This window comes from Dipodomys merriami, unplaced genomic scaffold (genome assembly GCF_024711535.1).
Source record: "Dipodomys merriami isolate MVZ:Mamm:240054 unplaced genomic scaffold, mDipMer1.0.p SCAF_71, whole genome shotgun sequence".
NCBI lineage: Eukaryota > Metazoa > Chordata > Mammalia > Rodentia > Heteromyidae > Dipodomys > Dipodomys merriami.
Genome location: NW_027206302.1, coordinates 798,068 through 816,374, shown reverse-complemented (window position 1 = coordinate 816,374; position 18,307 = coordinate 798,068). Strand labels below are relative to the sequence as shown.

The window sequence follows — 18,307 nt, the reverse complement described above, 5'->3', positions numbered from 1 at the left end:
TTCAGGCTTGTTTGAGTAGTTTATTGGAGATAAGAGTCTCACAGGGTTTCCTGCCCAGGCTGGCTTTGAATCTCTGCTCCTCCTTTTCCACTGGCCCCCACTTCCCAGGCTGTCCAGGACTCAAGGCCCGGCCAGGCATTGGCCTCAACCCCGACCTTCCGCTCCCCTCACCCCCCTCCACGGCTGCAGGAGCAAGGCTGAGGGTACAGGACATGGGAAGGCAAACAGACAGGTTTGTTTATTGGGCAGAGTCTTAGAGAGTCAGTAAGGCACACGGTCCAGGAAAGGGCCAGAGCCAAAGGCCTTGCCTCAGTGCCAGGGACCCTTGCATATGGTTGCTGTCCTCTGAGCAGCTCTGACCAGTTATCTCTTTGGTCCCTACTCAGGACACTGAGATAAGGGGGCTCTTGTGTGGGTGATCAGAGGCAGGGAAGGAGGAGGCAGCTTGTGGTTGGGGGGTGGCAGAGGTTGGGGCTCTGGTATGAGCTGCTGCTGACACCCTAAGGCACTAAGAATGAAGGTGCCCAGCTCCGGGCACTTCTTGGATGAGGACGGGGGCTCAGCTTGGCTGACCTGGGGAGGGGGGTGGGCTGGTGGCCGCTGTGCGGGAGGCGCAGGTACTGCCTCAGCTGAAGTCTCGGTTGGGCAGGAGCAGGGGGGCCACCAGAGTCCACAGGTAGAGGCACAGCCCTGCCCAGCTGGCACAGATCTTCACCCACACGGCCGTCCATGTGCTGATCATCTTTCGAGTCTCACTGGGGCTGGAACACATCATCTGTCTTGTCAGCCTGGCCGCCATCCTAAGCTCCATTCTGTTTCCTAACCTTGTGACTCAGGGTGACCCCTGAGGTCAGTAACTCTAAGCCTCTGTATCTGCCACTGCTGACAAACTGGGCCTAGTAACCCTGCACACAGCCCTTGGCCAGTACCACAGAGCTTATTCTGACCTGGAATCCTAACTCCTTCCCTTCCCTTCCTTTTTCCTTTTCCTTCCCTTTTCCCCTTCCCTTCCCTTTTCCCTTCCCTTTGCTTATCCCTTCCCTTCCCTCCATACTAGGTTTGAACTCAGGAACTTGCTTTTGCTCACTTGAGCCTTACTTCCAGTTCTGCTTTTCCCTGGTTAATTTGAAATAAAGTCTCAAAGACTTTTCTGTCCCAGATGGCTTTGAACTTGGATCCTCTAAATCCCAGACTCCTGAGTAGCTAGGATTACAAAAGTGAATCATGAGTGCTCAACTTCAATCACCACCTTGTCAGTAGTTCTAAATCTCAAAAGTGGCCTGACTCCTAGTCTCTAACCTTGTGATTCTAATTCTTTGACCTCCTCTAGACCTTAATCCTGGGGCCCTGGAGCTCCTGACGTTAGTCCTGACCTGTAACTTCAACTTTGGATCTTTGATCCCATAACCCAGTCTGACCCTTGACTTGATACCACTCCCTTCGTCTTAGCTCCTTTATCCTACAACTTCTGTACTGGTTCTAAGCCTCCCAACCCCTATTTTTAACCAAACAGTCCAGCCTCTGTGTGTGTGTGTGTGTGTGTACTTGGGTGCACACACACAGAGACACATGCACACACATGCTAAACTATTGCCATCTAATACCCCAGAGGAACCACACAAGCTGAGGCTTTACAAGACACCACCTCCATCCCAGGCCTCATGGCTTCCAACCTTGATGCCAGGATCGTGACCACCACACCCTCACCCTCCAACCATGAATCCCAACTCTGACCCTGGGATACCTCAGTGGATCTGAGCCACAGCCAGGAAACTGAGGCAGGGCAGGGGTAGGCTCTGCAGTGGTCTAAGACAGACCCCACTGCCAGGCCTTAGGCAAGCACCCGATCATGGGGGAGGGGCTGGAGGAAAGGAGACAGGCAGCAGGCACCCGCCCACCCGCCTGCCCTCGGGGCTGCCGCACCTGTACCAGTTGGTGAGCGTCATCATGACGTGCAGGGAGGCCAGCACCAGGCAGAAGTGGAAGAAGGAGTAGCTGTAGGTGACACCATCCTGCTCATTGTCAAAGGCTTGGCCCTTGCAGGCCACCACCTGCCGCTGCTGCTGCTGCATGGCCTCCGGACACTCCTCTGTCTGCATCAGGCTGTTCACCTGCCGGTGGTCGGACGAGCGCAGGCTGTGGGGGGAGGAGGGCGGGGGTCACAGCTACTGCTGCCAAGGAGGCCAGAGGGACAGCAGCAGGTGACCCTGTGAGCCATGGCACTGGCCGCAGATGGTCTCAGAACCGCAGGGGCCAGTCCTAGTGGTCTTAAACCATTTTGACTCTCAACCCTACCCCAATTCCCTGTGGTGATCGTCAGCAAGGCGTACCTCTGTAAGCCTCTGCTCCACCATCTCTAAAATCACTCCTAGGGTTTGGGGGAAGATTAATTAGAACGATGATATAGAGACTCTGGTTATGCCCGGGACAATGTATTAGCTAAATAAACCGTCGCTATGACCATCATCATTCTTGGTCTGCCACTCCCACAAACATGAGCTGAGTACGTCATACTGACACTAGAATACAATAGTCATCATAACGATGATTGTTCATCATTCTTCTATGACAAGGTCTTGATGTTTAAAAACAGAAGTTAATAGTCTGAGATAGACAGAATTGTAGAAAGCCCAACTTGTATTTTGAAAAGGTGAGCAGGCTGGATATGATGGGTCATGGCTACAATCCGTGTTACTTGGGAGCCAGAGATTAGGAGGTTCTAGACTTGTTCAGGCAAAGTGTTAGTAAGACTCTATCTCAATCAGTCACTGAGCATGGTAGTGAGTACTTGTCATTTCAGCTGTACAGGAAAAACAAATAGGAGGATTGTGGTCCAGGCTAGCCTGGGCAAAAGTGTGAGATTCTGTTCAAAAGCTACAGCCGGGCGCCGGTAGCTCACACCTGTGGCTCATTCTACTCAGGAGGCTGAGATCTGAGGATTGCAGCTCAAAGCCAGCCAGGACAGGAAAAGTCCATGAGACTCTTATCTCCAATTAATCACTAGAAAACTGGAAGTGGTGCTGTGGCTCAAGTGGTAGAGCACTCACCTTGAGCTGAAGAGCTGAGGGACAGCCCAGGCCCAGAGTTCAAGACCCATGACCAACAACAACAAAAAAAGCTAACGAAACCAAAAAGGTCTGGGGTATGGCTGAAGTGTACCTGCCTAGGGAGGACAAGGCCCTGAGTTCAATTCCCAGTACCACAAGAAAGGAAAGAGAGAGGGAGAAAAAGAAGGAAGGGAGGGAGGGAGGGAGGGAGGAAGGAAGGAAGGAAGGGAGGAAGGAAGGAAGGGAAGGAGGGAGAGAGGGAGAGAGGGAGAGAGGGAGGGAGAGAGGGAGAGAGGGAGGGAGGGAGGAAGGGAGGAAGGAAGGAAGGAAGGAAGGAAGCAAGGAAGGAAGGGAGGGAGGGAGGGAGGGAGGGAGGGAGGGAGGGAGGGAGGGAGGGAGGGAGGGATGGAACTGGATGTCCCGACAGGGCACTGAGTATTCAGTTCACAGCTGTTCCTCTGGGTCCCATTTTCCCCTTCAGTAAAGTGGAAGTAATTGGGTGCCTCCCAGGTTGAAAAGGAATCACATGTGAGGAAGACGAGAGCTTTCATGAACTGCCCAGCTAGGACTTGGAGAAACATTCTGAACAAGGGCAAAGTAAAACAAACTGTGGAACATCCCCAGCGCACTCTGGCCCAGGAGGCTGGTGGCCTGGCCCAGGTGAGGCACCACTCCTGGAGCAGCGGATGAGATTCTCCCTCACCCCTACCCCACTCAGGGCCCAGGAAAGACACAAGGGTGGGGATGGATGCCTGCTGGCCTCGGGGACCAGTGTGAGCAAGAACTGTTCCAGATATCAAGGTCCAGCGGCTCCTGTGAAGCAGCCCTTACTTCCACCAACTGTGCAAGTGTTCACAGAGCTGAGATTATACCTAACACTTATTTAGCACCTAGTATTTGCCAAATCCCTCTTCAAGAGCTTCAGACACAGTAAGTCATCCTGCCCCAACAATTCAGTGAGGTAGGAACTATTTTTATCGCTAGAGTTAAGGAAACTGACATGCGGAGAGATCACGCAAGCCCAGGAATGTTAGCCAAACCCCATCTCAACCGATATCTGGCCATGGTGGCATGTACTTGTCATCCTAGCTAAAGGGAAAGTGAACACAGAAGAATTCTGGTTCAGGCTGGCCCAGGCAGAAATGTAAGACCCAACCCAAAAAGTAAATATAGCAGAAAGGGCTGTAGGCATGGCTCAAGTGGAGAGCTCCCTTCCCTTTCTTTCCTGAGTGCAAGGCCCTGAATACACCCCAGAAGACAAAAAGAGAAGCCAGGTGCTGGTGGCTAATACCTATAATCCTACTCGGGAGGCTGAGATCTGAGGATCATGGTTGAAAGCCAGCCAAAGGAGAAAAGTCCATGAGACTATCTTCAACTAACCAGAAGTAGGATGGTGGCTTAAATGACAGAGGGCTAGCCTTAAGCAGAAACAAAGAAAAACAAAAACTCCGAGACAGCACCCAGGCCCTGAGTTCAAGCCCAAGCCCTCCCCAACACACACACTAAAGGGACAGGCAGGTCCGGCTCAAGTCTACAGCAATGAGTATTGCTCAGACGCCCCACTGAAAAGTCACGGTGTGATCTTCAACACAAGCCCTCGCTCAGGGAGGCCATGGAGCCATACACCTCCACCAACACGGAAGCTATTCCGCTCCTTTTACTGAGAAACAAATGGAGGCACAGAAAGGTGAAGCCCCTTACCCAAGGCCACCCAGCAGGTGACAAACAAAGCTTGGACCCAGAAGCCTCAGTCCAAGCAGCCTGCACTGGAGCTGGAGACCAGAAGGCCCAGTGCTCAGGAAGGGACCAAAGGGAACCAAAGCACCCCCCACCACCAAACTTGGAGAGACTCCCTTTCCCCCTAGCACAAGGCAGTGGCTGGCTGCCGAGGGCACTGTCCAGTCAGGAGTCCCAGCTCCTTGTCCTTCCCTCCCCGGAGCCCAGAGCCCACTGTACCCGATGAAGAGCGTGCACAGGATGAAGATGACCAGGCCCACGATGCTCGGGGCATCCCACCATTGGGTCTCGTAGTACGCAGGGCCTTCGGGGAGCGTCTTGTTGCTCTGGGGGGCCGGCAGGTGAGGGTTGCACTTCTGGTCTAGGGGAAGGAGCACAGTTCCCCTCAGCCTGTGCCAGCCAGGGCTGTAGAGCCGGGGAGCCCTACAGGTGATGGACAGACAGCTCCAGGAGCAGATGACCACCCCTGTCTCCCCCCAGGACTGAGTCTGAGACGGGCTGAACTGGGACATCCCTGCCACCTGTGGAGGGTCCCCAGCCCTTCAGCAGGCTAGGCCTCCTTAAGCCTAGGTCCATACTCACCAGGGACGTTGGACAGGGCTGACCAGGTGACAAACATAGTGTACAGGGTGACAATGGAGGCCTGCAGCAGACCTGAGTTGGGCTGGGCCTCCTGGTGAGAGATGTTCCCTGGTGAGACCCTGGCCCCACCCAGAGCCCTCCCCCCTCCAGCCAAGCCCGCCACCACCCCTCCCCACCCACATCCCCTTTCTCTCCTCAGCCCTCAGATTACAGATTACCCCCCCACCTGCCCTCCAGCAAACCCTTCAAGGGCAGCATTGAAAAGGTGAAGCCTTTCAGTTTGTTCTGTCTTTACCTCCACCTCTGATCTGCCACCAGGCCACACTCCAACCACGGCGGCCTCCCCTGTGGACATAACTTGCAGAACCCTTGCCTACCTCAGGGCCTTTGCACTTGCTTTGCCCCTTCTTGACACATTTGTGATACCTCCTTGGTAGATGAAGGACTTCTGAGGAGACCCCCACTGGACCCTACCTTCTAGCCATACTCTCAGCATCTAGCCTCCGGACTTGCATTTTGTGGCCTCATCTCTTATTGCCTGTCCTTTCCCATCACTATACACACACACACTTGAAAATATGAATGGAGCCGGGCACTGGTGGCTCAGGCCTGTAATCCTAGCTACTCAGGAGGCTGAGATCTGAGAATCGTGGTTCAAAGACAGCCCAGGCAGGAAAGTCCATGAGATTCACAATCGCCAATTAACCACCACAAAACTGTGGCTCAAAGTGGTAGAGGGCTAGAGCCTTGAGTGAAAAGAGTTCAGGGACAGTGTTAAGGCCCCTAGTTCAAAACACACATCCAACAAAAAGAGGAGGAAGAGGAGGAGGAGGAGGAGGAGGAGGAGGAGGAGGAGGAGGAGGAGGAAGAGGAGGAGGAGGAGGAGGAAGAAGAAGAAATGAGTGGAAACTGCAGGCTCTAGAAGTAGCCTGCCTGGGTTCGAGTCCTACCTCCACCATTTACTAGCTGGGTGACCTTGGCTAAGTCTGCATTTTTTTTTTTTTTTGGTCGGTCGTGGGACTTGAACTCTGGGCCTGGGCGCTGTCCCTCAGCTCTTCAGCTCAAGGCGAGCGCTCTACCACTTGAGCTACAGCGCCACTTCCGGTTTTCTGGTGGTTTATTGGAGATAGGAGTCTCACGGTCTCTCCTGCCCGGGCTGGCTTTGAACCGCGATCCTCAGATCTCAGCCTCCTGAGTAGCTAGGATTACCAGCGCCCGGCGTCTGCATTTTTTAAGAGGAGGCGTAGTACTAGGGCTTGAACTCAGGGTCTGGGCACTGTCCCAGAACCTTTTTGCTCGAGTCTGGCACTTTACTATTTGAGTTACAGCTCCACTTCTCAAATTTGGCAGTTGATTGGAGAGAAGAGTTGCATAGACTTTCCTGCCCAGGCTGACTTGGAATCAGGAATTTTGATTCCCAGTCTTCTAAGTAGCTAGGATTACAGGCATGAGCAACTGGCACCCGTTCAAGTCTGTACTTTTATTGTATGTCTCAGTTGTGGGGCCTGGGCACTGTCCCTGAGGGTTTTTTTGCTCAAGGCTAGTGCTCTACCACTTTGAGCCACCGCTCCATTTCTGGTTTTCTGTGGTTAATTGGACCTAAAATTCTCATGGACTTTCCTGCCAGGGTGGGCTTTGAATCGCGATGATCAGATTTCAGCCTCTTGAGTAGTTAGAATTACAGGCGTGAGCCACCAGTGCCCAGCAAGTCTGTACTTTATGACTGTTTGCTCCTCTGTGAAGGGGAAGATGATGATGTAGGATCACGTGATATACATGACAGATGCTACTTATGGCCACCTTCCTCACGGCTATTATCTCCACGCTTAGAATAGGGCTTGGCACACTATAGGTGCTCAGGAAGTGTTTTGATGAATGAACTCTTGATTGCTGTGTGGCCTGGGACAAAGCATCACCCTCTCTGGGCCTCGACTTTCTCACTGGGGCATGGAAGCTCTGAGAAAAAGTCTTTCTGCCAGAGACCCCCTAAAGACCAGTATTGCCAACTGTGAACACCCTGGCATGCTGAGATACAAACTGGGAAGTAGGCCTGGATGTTCAATGTAATCCAGAGGTACTTTTAGAAGATTCCTCTGGGACACGGGCAGAGTCTTGGATGTTCTGGGTCGAGACACAGTGTATTATCACCACTCCTGGGGACCAGGAGCTCTCTGACAGTTCCCAATGCCACAGAACCCAAGATCCTAGGGGCAGCCCCACTCCCCAAGGGGCTGGGGCTACAGGCAGGCTCACCTGGACCTTGGGCAGGACAGCGATGATGGAGACACAGACGCAGAAGGTGAGGTTGAGGCTGACAAAGATCTTGCCCTCATGGCAGGTTCCCGGCTTCGTGTAGTAGATGAACATCAGGGCAATGGCCGCGACAGAGAGTGCATAGAAGAGGAAGGTGAAGAAGAAGAGACCTGGGCAGAAGGCAGCAAGCAGTGGGCTCAGGAGGCAGGAAGCACAGCAGCTCCTGCCCCAAGAGGTGGGTGCCAGGCAGTGCTACCCTGCCTCAAGCCTGTTTCCCCATCTCAGGAGTGACATCTATGGCTCCCCTAAGCCACATTTTTACCCAAGATGATTCAACCAGTGCCTGTCATCAGAAAATCTATGTATTTACTGGGCACCCCACCACCTGGTCCTGAAGCTCACCCCTCTAATCTTAGCTACTCAGGAGGCTGAGATCTGAAGGTCTTGGTTTGAGGCCAGCCTAGGCAGAAAAGTCTACTGAGACGCTCATTTCCAATTAACTAGAGAAAAGCTGGAAGTGCAAGTGTGGCTCACATGGAAGAGTGTCAGCAAGAGCCAGGCACAGTGGCTCACGCCTGTAATCCTAGCTACTCAGAAGGCTGAGATCTGAAGATCACAGTTTAAAGGCAGCCCAGGCAGGAAAGTCTGTGAGACATTTAGCATCAATTAAGTACCCTAAAAAGCAGAAAGCAGAGCTGTGCCTCAAGTAGTAGAGTACTAGCCTTGAGCACAGAAGCTCAGGGACATCATCCAGGCCCTGAGTTCAAGCCCCATGACCAGCACATGCATGCATGCATGTGTATGTGTGCACACACACATGCATACACATGCACGCGTGCGTGTGAATAAAGCAAGAGTGCAAGGACTTCAAGCCCTGTGCTGGCATCAAAATAATAATAGGTAATAACAAACTAAAAACTAAATGCAAGGCATTCAAAACAGTGCTGGGAAAGGTGGATGAGGCTGCTGGGGTAGAGAGAGGTGGGAGGGGGTGTCCAGAGGTGGAGAAGGTAGAGCAGCCCCCCGGGTTGAGTCTGGTGACTGAGTTCACTCGCGAGAACTGGGGACTCACTCTGCCCTTGGAGCTCCAACATCACCAAGGGGATCTCACTGATGGGCTATGCTCCGCCCACTCCCCCCCCCCACCCCCGGCTCGAGGCCCTGTGTGGAGCAGATGGCACTGACCTGCGTACCAGCCTCTGGAGTCGCACTCCTCGGCCTTGCCCAGCCACCGCTGGTTCCAGGAGTGGGCAAAGTCGACCAACAGGATGAGCTGGATGAGGATGAAGAGGAAGGAGCCCACAACGCCAAAGTAGAACCAGACTGGGAGAGAGGAGGGAAGGGGTGAGCAGGGGTGTGGCCATGGGGCGGCAGCCATTCTGCCCTCTCCATGTATATGCATTCTACATTCTATACACATTCTATCCATGCCACCCCGAGATGCAGGCAGTGTGGTAGAGCAGAGGTGGGGGGCCAAACCGGCTCCCCAAACTCCTGAGTGGCCTCCAGGCTTGAGGTGCTGTCTCGAGTGGAAAGGTCAAAGACCAGGACTGTACCTAGGTCAGGGGTTCAGGGTAGAGCAGCCCCCTTTTCTCCAGACCCCAGTCCCATCCCCCCGCTGTCCCTCCATGCTCCCCCTTGCCACCTACTCTTCGAGAAGGAGCCATCTGGTATGTAGAAGGCACCCACGGCGATGCCCACGAGGACCAGGAACTTAAAGAACCAAAACCTATGGCAGGGGAGGGAAGTGGGTGGCAAGTTGCTGAGTCTGGGCAGGGACACCGGAAGCCAGAGCAGGCCTGTCCCAGAACCCCCGCCCCAAGAAGCAGGACCTGGGAGGGAGGGGATCGGGGACTCTCTAATGGTCACAGTCTGTCTACCCTTAGAAAAATCCCCAAGCCCAGGGCAGTGGAAGGAAGGACTAGCCACAAACACAGTTGTGAGCATCTGGCCCATCCATGTCAACTGGATTCTGTGTGGTGCTGTGGTGTCCTTTCTGAGGGTGTGTATGTGTGTGTACACTTGGGCTTGAAGTCAGGGGCTGAAAACTGTCCCTTAGCTTTCTCACTCAAGGCTGGTGCTCCACCACTTGAATCACAGCTCCCCTTCCAACTTTTTGGAAACTGACTGGAGGTAAGAGTCTCACCGATGTTCCTGCCTGGGCTGAATTTGAACCACAATCCTCAGATCTCAGCCTCCTGAGCAGCTAGGATTACAGGCATGAGCCACTGGTGCTGGCCTGAGCTTTCTTTCCCAGTCTGAGTAATGGGCATAACTGAGGGCACAGTCCTCTATGAAGAGGCCCCTGGTTCCATAGCTCACATCTACGGGCAGGGTCTAGGGAACTCCGGAGACAGGCAGGGGAGGACAGCCACTGGGGGAGGGCGCCAGGCAGGAGGAGGGCCCCTCACCCATTCTGGATGGCGGCCCGGGGGTCCCGGCTGCTGCGCACGCACACCATGAGCAAGGTGAAAAGGAAGAAGAAGGCTGCGGTGGCAAAGCACATGTGGTAGACCGCGCGGAAGCCCAGCAGGGAGCCGCAGTCCAGGGGCCCCTGCAGAACAAGGGGGGTCTGGGCCCCATCCTCGCACACCCAGGGGAGCTGTGGAGACAACAGAGCTGCGTGAGGTCCCCCACCCCACCCAGAGCCCCGCAGCAGCTCTCCGCAGGGCTGAGCCCCGCTCATCTCCACCCTCCGCCTCCTCCCGCCCACCTGCCTGGTTCCCAGCTACCTATCCCTGGGGTCACCCCAGGCCTGGTAGACTGTTTGGCATGGCTTCCTAGAGTTGTGTCTGCCCCACTGCCTGTGTCAAAGCCACTGGGGACTTGGGGAAAATGGAGTCACATTGGAACCTGGGTCTAGGATGAAGCCAGGTTCCTGGGATCCTCACCTCACCCATGGCTGCCTCCCTAAGCATGCCCTGGGGCAGGGCCAGGTGGGGAGACACTGGGATGAAGGGGACAGTCAGGACCCCCATATGGCCACTCCTGGGGGGAAGCAGCTCCTGGCTGGCATCCAGGAGGCAGTGATAACGGAGGATCCTCCAAGGAGGCTGTGACCTAGGGGAACCTGGGCTCCTCGGCCCCCACCACCTCCCCCTGACTGCTAGGCCCCACCTTCCAGTCTGGAGCAGCGAAGCCCAAAAGCCCACAGCAGGCTGCTCACCTTGTACAGCTGACTCTCCACCCCCGGGCTCAGCATGATGATGGAGACCAGCACGCCCAGGAAGAGGAAGCCGGTGAACAGGAGGCGGCTCACGGTGGAGTTGCGGCTGGAGGGGCAGCAGCTGCACAGGATGCAGGGGGCAGAGCCGCAGAGGCAGGACGCCTGTGGAGGATGGGGCGACAGCAGCACCGGGGTCACTCTCTGCCGAGCCCTCCCTGCCTGGGCAGCATCTCAAGCCTGGGCTGAGCTGGTGAGAGCGGTCTTCCCCAGATGATGCCCATGTCCCTTTCAAGCTGGAGGGGGAAACTGAGTCACATAAGACCACAAGCTAGTGACAGAACACAGACTCAGGCTGGAGGTATAGCTCAAGTGGTAGCAAGCACAAGGCCCTGAGTTCAGATCCAAATGCTACCAGAGAAGGAAAGGGAGGGAGGGAGGGAGGGAGGGAAGGAAGGAAGGAAGGAAGGAAGGAAGGAAGGAAGAAAGGAAGGAAGGAAGGAAGGAAGGAAGGAAGGAAGGAAGGAAGGAAGGAAGGAAGGAAGGAAAGAAGGAAGGAAGGGAGGAGGGAGGGAGGGAGGGAAGGAAGAAGGGAGGGAGGGAGGGAGGGAGGGAGGGAAGGGAGGGAGGGAGGGAGGGAAGGAAGGAAGGAAGGAAGGAAGGAAGGAGGGAGGGAGGGAGGGAGGGAGGGAGGAAGGAAGGAGGGAGGGAGGGAGGGAGGAAGGGAAGGAGAGACGGAGGAAGGGAGGGAGGGAGGGAAGGAAGGAGGGAAGGAAGGAGTTTAAAAAGAAGCCAGGCTCCAGTGGCTCATGCCTGTAATCCTAGCTACTCATGGGCTGATTGCTGAGGATCATGGTTCAAAGCCAACCCTGGGCAGGAAAGTTTGTGAGACTCTTATCTCCAATTAACCACCAGAAAACTGGAAGTGGTGCTGTGGCTCAAAGTGGTAGAGTGCTAGCCTTGAGCAAAATATCTCTGGGACAGCACCCAGGCCCTGAGTTCAAGCCTATGACTGACCAAAAAAAAAAATTAGAGACCAGTTCTGAAACTGAACGTTATACAATATTATACAATTTGCACAACCTCTCTTGAGTCTATTTCCTCTTCTATAAAACTGAGGCCCTTGAAGTACCTACTCTTCATAGGGCAGTTTTGAGATGGAGACAGAGCTTGTCCCTTCACTGCTTGGTTTTTTTTCCTCTTGTTTGATAGGCTTTGTATTCCCTATTTTTGTCTTATTTTTTCCTCACTGTGCTAGTCTCAGAAACCGAGTGCCTGGTACACAGTAGGGACTCATGGGCTATCTGTTGAATGGAAGAATCTGTCATAGAACCAGATGCAAGTTAAGACCTTAAAAATCAGCAAGTGCTCATTAAACATCCGTTGAATGAGTGAGAAACCTGAGCGGTCATTTCCCATGGGTTATACCAGTTCTGGACAGCAGGTGGCGATCTAGGCACTTCCCCTCTCCAGTAGGTGGCCCATTCTGCCTCAGCTCTGAACAGGGTGTGGTCAAACAGGTGAGTCGCTGGAGAAGCCCCACCATTCACAGCCAGTGGGGGCTGGGGAACACGAATCACGCTTCTGCAGGCCCATCCACAGCCCAGCCCTTACAAACCAACCACAAACTGCCCCAGTCCTCCCCTAGGTACTTAAGAGACCTGGAGGGAGACATAGAGCACCAGAGCAAGGCAGAGAATGGTCCCACTGAGGGGACTTTGGGTGGCAGGAGCTGGGCACTGGGAGAAGGGGAGGGGGGCCATGGTGGCTGGGGCTTCATGAGCTGGAGGAGAGCTTCAAGTGATGGGGTGAGGCCAGCTGAGGGAGCCAGACCACATGCGACCAGGAGCGCACCAGCAATTTGGGAGGTGCAGGTAGGGGGATGGTAGGAATTCCCAATCCAATCAAGCAAAAAGCACCAGATCTTATCTGGAAAATAACTAAAGGGAAAAAAAGGGAGGGGAGGGCTGAGGGTGTGACTCAAATGGCTGAGCACTCCAGCACAAGACTCGGTTCAGATCTCCATAAAGAAAAAAAAAAAATCACTCAAGTCAAGAACAGGAGGACTGAGCTGGGTGCAAGTGGTTACCCTGTGATCCCAGCTAATCTGGATGCTGAAAGCTGAAAGATCACAGCTTAAAGGCAGCTTAGGCAGAGAAGGACTAGAGACTCCATCTCCAATTAACCAGCAAAAGGCACGGCTGGAGGTAGGGTTCAAGTGGTAGAGCCCCAGCCCAGCAAGCAAGCAGAGCAAGTGTAAGGCCCTGAGTTCAAGTCCAAGTAGTGGCACACATACACATACCAAAAAAAAAAGAACAGTAAACTTCAAGTAATAAGCTATATCCAACGATATCAAATTATACCTTGACTCTGATGTGTGTCATACTGATGGGAAAGCAGACTTCTAAAGGGGAAAGGAGCATTGTTGAATGAGAAGCTGAGGAGCCAGGATCCCAGCTGCGAGGACCTGGCTCTGTCCACAGAGCTATACCACTTCCCAGGCCAAGAACCCATTGACAGCAGTCTTTTTCATTACAAAACAAAAACTAAACTAAACTACTGAGTGCTGGTGGCTCACACCTGTAATTCTATCTCAGGAGGCTGAGATCTGAGGATTACAATCCAAAGCCAGCCCAGGCAGGAAAGTCCCGGAGACGCTCATCTCCAGTTAACTACCAGAAAACCAGAAGTGGCAGGGTGGCTCAAAGTGATAGAGCTCTAGCCTTGAACAAAAAGACCTCAAAGACAGTGCTCAGGCCCTACAGACACAAACAAAAAAAACAAAAACAAAAAGACCTCAGGTGAAAATCCTTCCTAGGCCAGAAGAAAGCCTGGAGGCCACAGGAAAACTGACCCTAGTTAGGCCCTGACTCTAGCTTGTTACTGTTTCAATTTGAGATGAGAACGCTGACCTGTATTCAGGGAGCTTAGCCTTTTCAATCCACTCTGGTTCTTAGGGATCCAAATGCAGGTGTTCCTGATACCTGAAACCTGGGGATCTCCCAGGGCCTAATCAGGAGCCAGAGACCAGCGCAGATTTTTTTAAAAAGAAAGAAAAAAAGCTCCTGGCAGAGCAAAGTTCATGCACTTGGAACAGCTCCTGCGACTTTTCACTCTCACACACACACTAGCCAGGGGGAGGGGAGGGAAGGGGAGCCACCCAAATACACGGAAGTGCCCGTGGCACTAGGCATGATGGGAAATAGCCAGGGTGCTGAAAGCTAAATGCCCATCTGTGCATCGTCGTACCTACAATGGGGGCTTTTCTGGCATGCATGCATACACACACACACACACACACACACACACACACACACACACACACACACACACACACACACACACACACACACACACGGTGCCAGTACAGACAACACATAAATACATGGACCTACATCTATTAAATTAACTCTCGCTTGATGATGATTTTACAAAAAAAAAAAAAATAGCAAGGAAAATACTAAGATAGGCATAAAACTCTAAGTTTTGTGAACTTACTGGAATCTGTAGCAACTGCAAATAACCTTCATCTTCATCATCCGGGGGCAGTGGAAGCCCTCTCACTCCTGAGAGTGGTTAGAGGTGAGCAGGACAGACGTCCTGAGATGGCAGAACTTTTGGCAGTGAGAAAGCCCCAGACAGAGCACAAACAGGATGTGAGCATTCCAGCCCCTTCCAGCTTCCTCCCAGCCCCCAGCCCCTTTACACCAGCACTTGAGAGAGGAGCGGCAGCAGTGGAAAAGTTCAGAACATCAACAGCTATTGACCCTACATGCCAGCCCAGATTCTCACAAAGGAGAACTCAGAACTTAAGCAATCCTGGATCTGGGAGCTTGGGGGCTGCAAGATTTCTTAATATTTAACCAATTCAATCTCTGTGCAATGAAGATTCACCCAGAAAGCTGCCTGCCATCCTCTGCTGTTGGTACTCTGCCAGCGACAACCTCCCCTCGCAAACTGGGCGGTCTGAAGCTGAGCAAGGGGCTTGGCACAGTGAACAGGGTCACTGTGTCATTCATCCTCTCCTGACCATCTCTGAGCCAGTGACTCCGGTTCTCAGAACCTGTCTTGAGTCACTGAGTAAAGTAAGAGAGGCAACTCTGGGCTGGGCCACTGCATTGGTTGTGTTTAAAATAAAACAAAGTATGCCTTCACTTTGATATATATCTCCAAAGGAATTGAAAGCAGAGACACAAACATACGTACACATACATGCTTGCAGCAGCTTTGTTCACAGGAGCCAAAAGAGAGAAACAACTCTTAAGACCATTGGTGGATGCAAATGCAAAATGTGGTTGAGAGATACAATGGACTGTTACTCACTCTTAAAGAGGAAGGAAGTTCTGACACGTTTTATAAAATGCGGGAACATTGAGGACATGATGTGATGATGTTAAGTGACGTTCACCAAGCAGAAAAGACCATTTCAGATTGAACCTGAGTTATCTAATCTCCTGGCAGGAAAGGGAGATCTGCGTAACGAGGGACCGGGAGTGACTGTGTAACGGAAGATGGCACAGGACTAGAAGGGTGGAGCTGATGCTTGCACAACACTGTGAGGTATTTAATGCCATTCAACCACATACTTAAAAATGGCTAAACAGGCCGGGTGCCGTGGCTCACGCCTGTAATCCTAACCACTCAGGAGGCTGAGATCTGAGGATCATGGTTCAAAGCCAGCCCAGGTAGGAAACTCAGTGAGACTCTCATCTCCAATAAACCACTAGAAAACTGGAAGTGACACTGTAGCTCAAGTGGTAGAGCTCTTGCCTTGAGCTGAAGAGCACAGGGACAGTGCCCAAGCCCAGAGTTCAAGCCCCACGACTGACCAAAAAAAAAAAAAAAAGGCTAAAAAGCCAGGCACTACTGGCTCACACCTGTAATCCTAGCTACTAGGAACTGCCTCCTTGAGGTCTTTGTGAGGATCAAATGAAAAGACTCTGTATAAAGTGCTCACAGCAGCACTGGGCCCATAGAAGGGCTCAATGCTCTAAGTGCTGGGTCTATAGGAAGGAGAGAGTCAATGATTGTTGTTGATGTGGTCATCTGTAAAATGGCAATGACATCACAGGGCTGGGGCAGAGCCAGACCTGTACATGTCAGAGGTCAGAACTACAAAGAGAGGGTACAAAAAGGGGAGATGGGCTCCTTGCAGATACTAAAGGCTCAGGAACGTGCCTCTAGTTCTACCCTGGGCCAGTACCCCACCTCCATTCCCCCCCCCCCACACACACACACACATGTGGAGAAGGAGAAAAGGTGAGGGCAGCAGCCTGGAAGAGGAAATCTCATTCTAATCCTGTCTTTGCAGTTCCTCTCCACCTTTAGGCAAGTGAGCTAAGTTCACGGGCTGTTTCCCTCTGTGTACATGGAGAGTTTCCAGGCCTCTCTGATCTGGGAGATCCACACTTAGCACCGGGCTCTGTACTCTCCAGATGGAATTCTCCAGGATGGCAGCTCCCACATAGAGAGAGCACTCAATGTAGGCCAGCAGGAGCCGGGCCAGCGCTTTGCACATCTTCTTACAGCATCTTCAGGAAGACACTGCAAACCGCTCAACTAGGGCAGGAGCGGGAGCCCACAGCCACAGGGCATTGGTAGGTCCTTCTTCAGACCCCACCATCAGGAACCACCCACCCACCCTTCCAGGCCAGGCAGGACCAGATGGGAATCTGGTGGACTGTGGGAAGTTCTGCTGCCATACAACAGGACCTGGGCAAGGAGGGGGGTTCAGGCACCAGATGATCTCCTCCTCTTCTCTCTCTTCCTCCCCTTTTTCCATCTCCTTCTCCTTTTCCTTCTTCCCTCTTTCTTCCTCCCTCCTTCCTCCTCTTCCACACATAATTCACAGACTAGAGATCCAGAGAGGACCAGAAATGTGCCCAGGGGCCCCCTCGGGACCCCCTCCCCCCTCCCATTCTGCAGCCTCCCTTAGGCTGAGATCATTCTCAGAAAATGGCTACAAAGAAAAACTCTAGATCCTCAGCTCTGGCAAGCCCCCTCCTGCTCTGGCGGGCCTGCAAGCCCCCTCCCACCACACACAAATCCGGGACAAAGGAAAGCAAGTCCTAAGCTTTCCTATGGCAGACACGGGGGAGCCCCGTCTCAGCTCCTCCCACCCCTCTTTGTGTGGGGCCAGAGAGGGGAGGGAGCTGCCTGAATGAACCTCAGATTTAATGAGGGGAAAAGGGAAAGGAAAGGGGGCCTCGCAGCCGGGGTCTGGCTCGAGCTCCTCAATGCTGGCTGCTGCCCCAAAACAGATCTGGCTCTCCCCCCCCCCGCGTCCCCCCCGATATGTCTCCAACACAGGACACCAGGCACACACACCCCAAAACCGTCCTGATTCCTGGATCTCCAAACCTAAAGTTTGGCCCAGGTGGTCTTTGACAACCGCACCCCAGCCCAGCCCAGCCCAGGGGCGAAGAGGGAAGGGTCCAGCGCTTGCTGGAGAAGTTAAGTGGCCAAGAGTCCGCCTGGTCCGACTTCGCCAAGCAGCCTGCACAGAGACTGAGAGACGATGGGCAGACGGACCGACAGACCCCGATCCCCGAGACAAGTACGGCACCAGCTGAATCGTCAAACTAAGTCAGATGGATGGGGACAGACCGACTGGCAGACAGACAGGGAAGAAAGAGGGACGCAGCAGACAAGGGCGGAGATAAGGCAGCACACAAAGAGTCAGAGCGTCCGGGAGAGAGAGGAGAGGCGCACCCCGAAGCCCCTCCAAGTCGGGCGGGCGGGGGCGCGGGCGCAGCGCCCCTCCGATCCGCCCCCAGGCCTCGGATCCCCGGTTCCCAGGAGGGGCGCCCGCCGCGGCCCGGCCCGCCCGGCCCGGGCGCCACACCCTCCCCCGCGGTAACCCGAGCGGCGACACCAGCTGTCCAGGCGGCCGCGCGCCCGGAGCGAGCGGGGTGGCGGCGGGGCGCCGGGCGGAGAAGGGTCCCGGGGACGCGGAGGCGGGTGCGGACGCGGAAAGTCAAGTTCGGAGGCAGGGAAAGGAACTACTGGGAGAAAAAGCAGAGGAAAGTGCGGGGCCGCAACGGGGACAGGGTCGCAGGTGCGGACTCACGCAGCTGAGCAGCGAGCAGGCGCCCAGGCAGGCGCCCATGGCGGCGGCGCGGGACGCGGGGTGCGGGGCGCCGGGCGCGGGAGCCGGGAGCCGGGCGCCGGATTCCTGTCCGCCAGCGCTGGAGCTGCCAGGGCCCGGCCCCGCCCCGCCCCGACAAAGCCACGCCCTCCCCGCACAGGACACGCCCCCGATCAGACCACGCCCCTTGTCAGGACACGCCCCCCACCTGGCCAAGCCGTGCAGGCCTTGACTTTCCGGCTTGCCAGACCCACCTGGGCAGGTAGGCGGGGCGGTACCGTAGGGAGGGTGAGCCTCGGTATTCGATCCGTCCCGACCAACCTGGTCCGGCTCAGAGAGTGGTCCAAAGCCGGAATTTGGAAATAGACCTGGGCTTGGGCTCCCACAAGATCACCATGTGACCCCTGTGGTCCCTAGGTGCAGAATCCAAGAAGTGGT

At 54.2% G+C, this 18,307-nt stretch overlaps 1 protein-coding gene across 3 annotated transcripts; it reads right to left on the bottom strand.

Annotated features, from left to right (window-relative positions):
- Serinc2 (serine incorporator 2) lies at window positions 1–17,981 on the bottom strand. Of its 3 annotated transcripts, none has more exons than XM_070008716.1 (10): window positions 17,852–17,981; window positions 10,786–10,947; window positions 10,031–10,221; window positions 9,269–9,348; window positions 8,805–8,942; window positions 7,620–7,789; window positions 5,367–5,457; window positions 5,004–5,145; window positions 1,924–2,136; window positions 1–761 (listed from the first exon to the last, which is right to left on the bottom strand). In XM_070008716.1, the coding sequence occupies exons 1-10, from the start codon at window positions 17,888–17,890 to the stop codon at window positions 626–628; spliced, it is 1,362 nt and encodes a 453-aa protein (XP_069864817.1). In that variant the 5' UTR covers window positions 17,891–17,981; the 3' UTR covers window positions 1–625. The 3 variants fall into 3 exon arrangements, with proteins under 3 accessions (XP_069864817.1, XP_069864816.1, XP_069864818.1); XM_070008715.1 differs by lacking the exon at window positions 17,852–17,981 and adding an exon at window positions 14,281–14,348; XM_070008717.1 differs by lacking the exon at window positions 17,852–17,981 and adding an exon at window positions 13,695–13,809.
- Between the last annotated feature and the right edge of the window lie 326 nt (window positions 17,982–18,307).

Coding starts and splice junctions, on each gene's coding strand:
- Serinc2 (XM_070008716.1), bottom strand. CDS start 17,890: ATGGGCGCCTGCCTGGGCGCCTGCTCGCTGCTCAGCTGC. Junction 5,458..7,619: donor CTGTCCTGCCCAAGGTCCAG/GTGAGCCTGCCT, acceptor ATCTCTCACCAG/GAGGCCCAGCCCAACTCAGG. Junction 762..1,923: donor ACGCTCACCAACTGGTACAG/GTGCGGCAGCCC, acceptor GATGTGTTCCAG/CCCCAGTGAGACTCGAAAGA.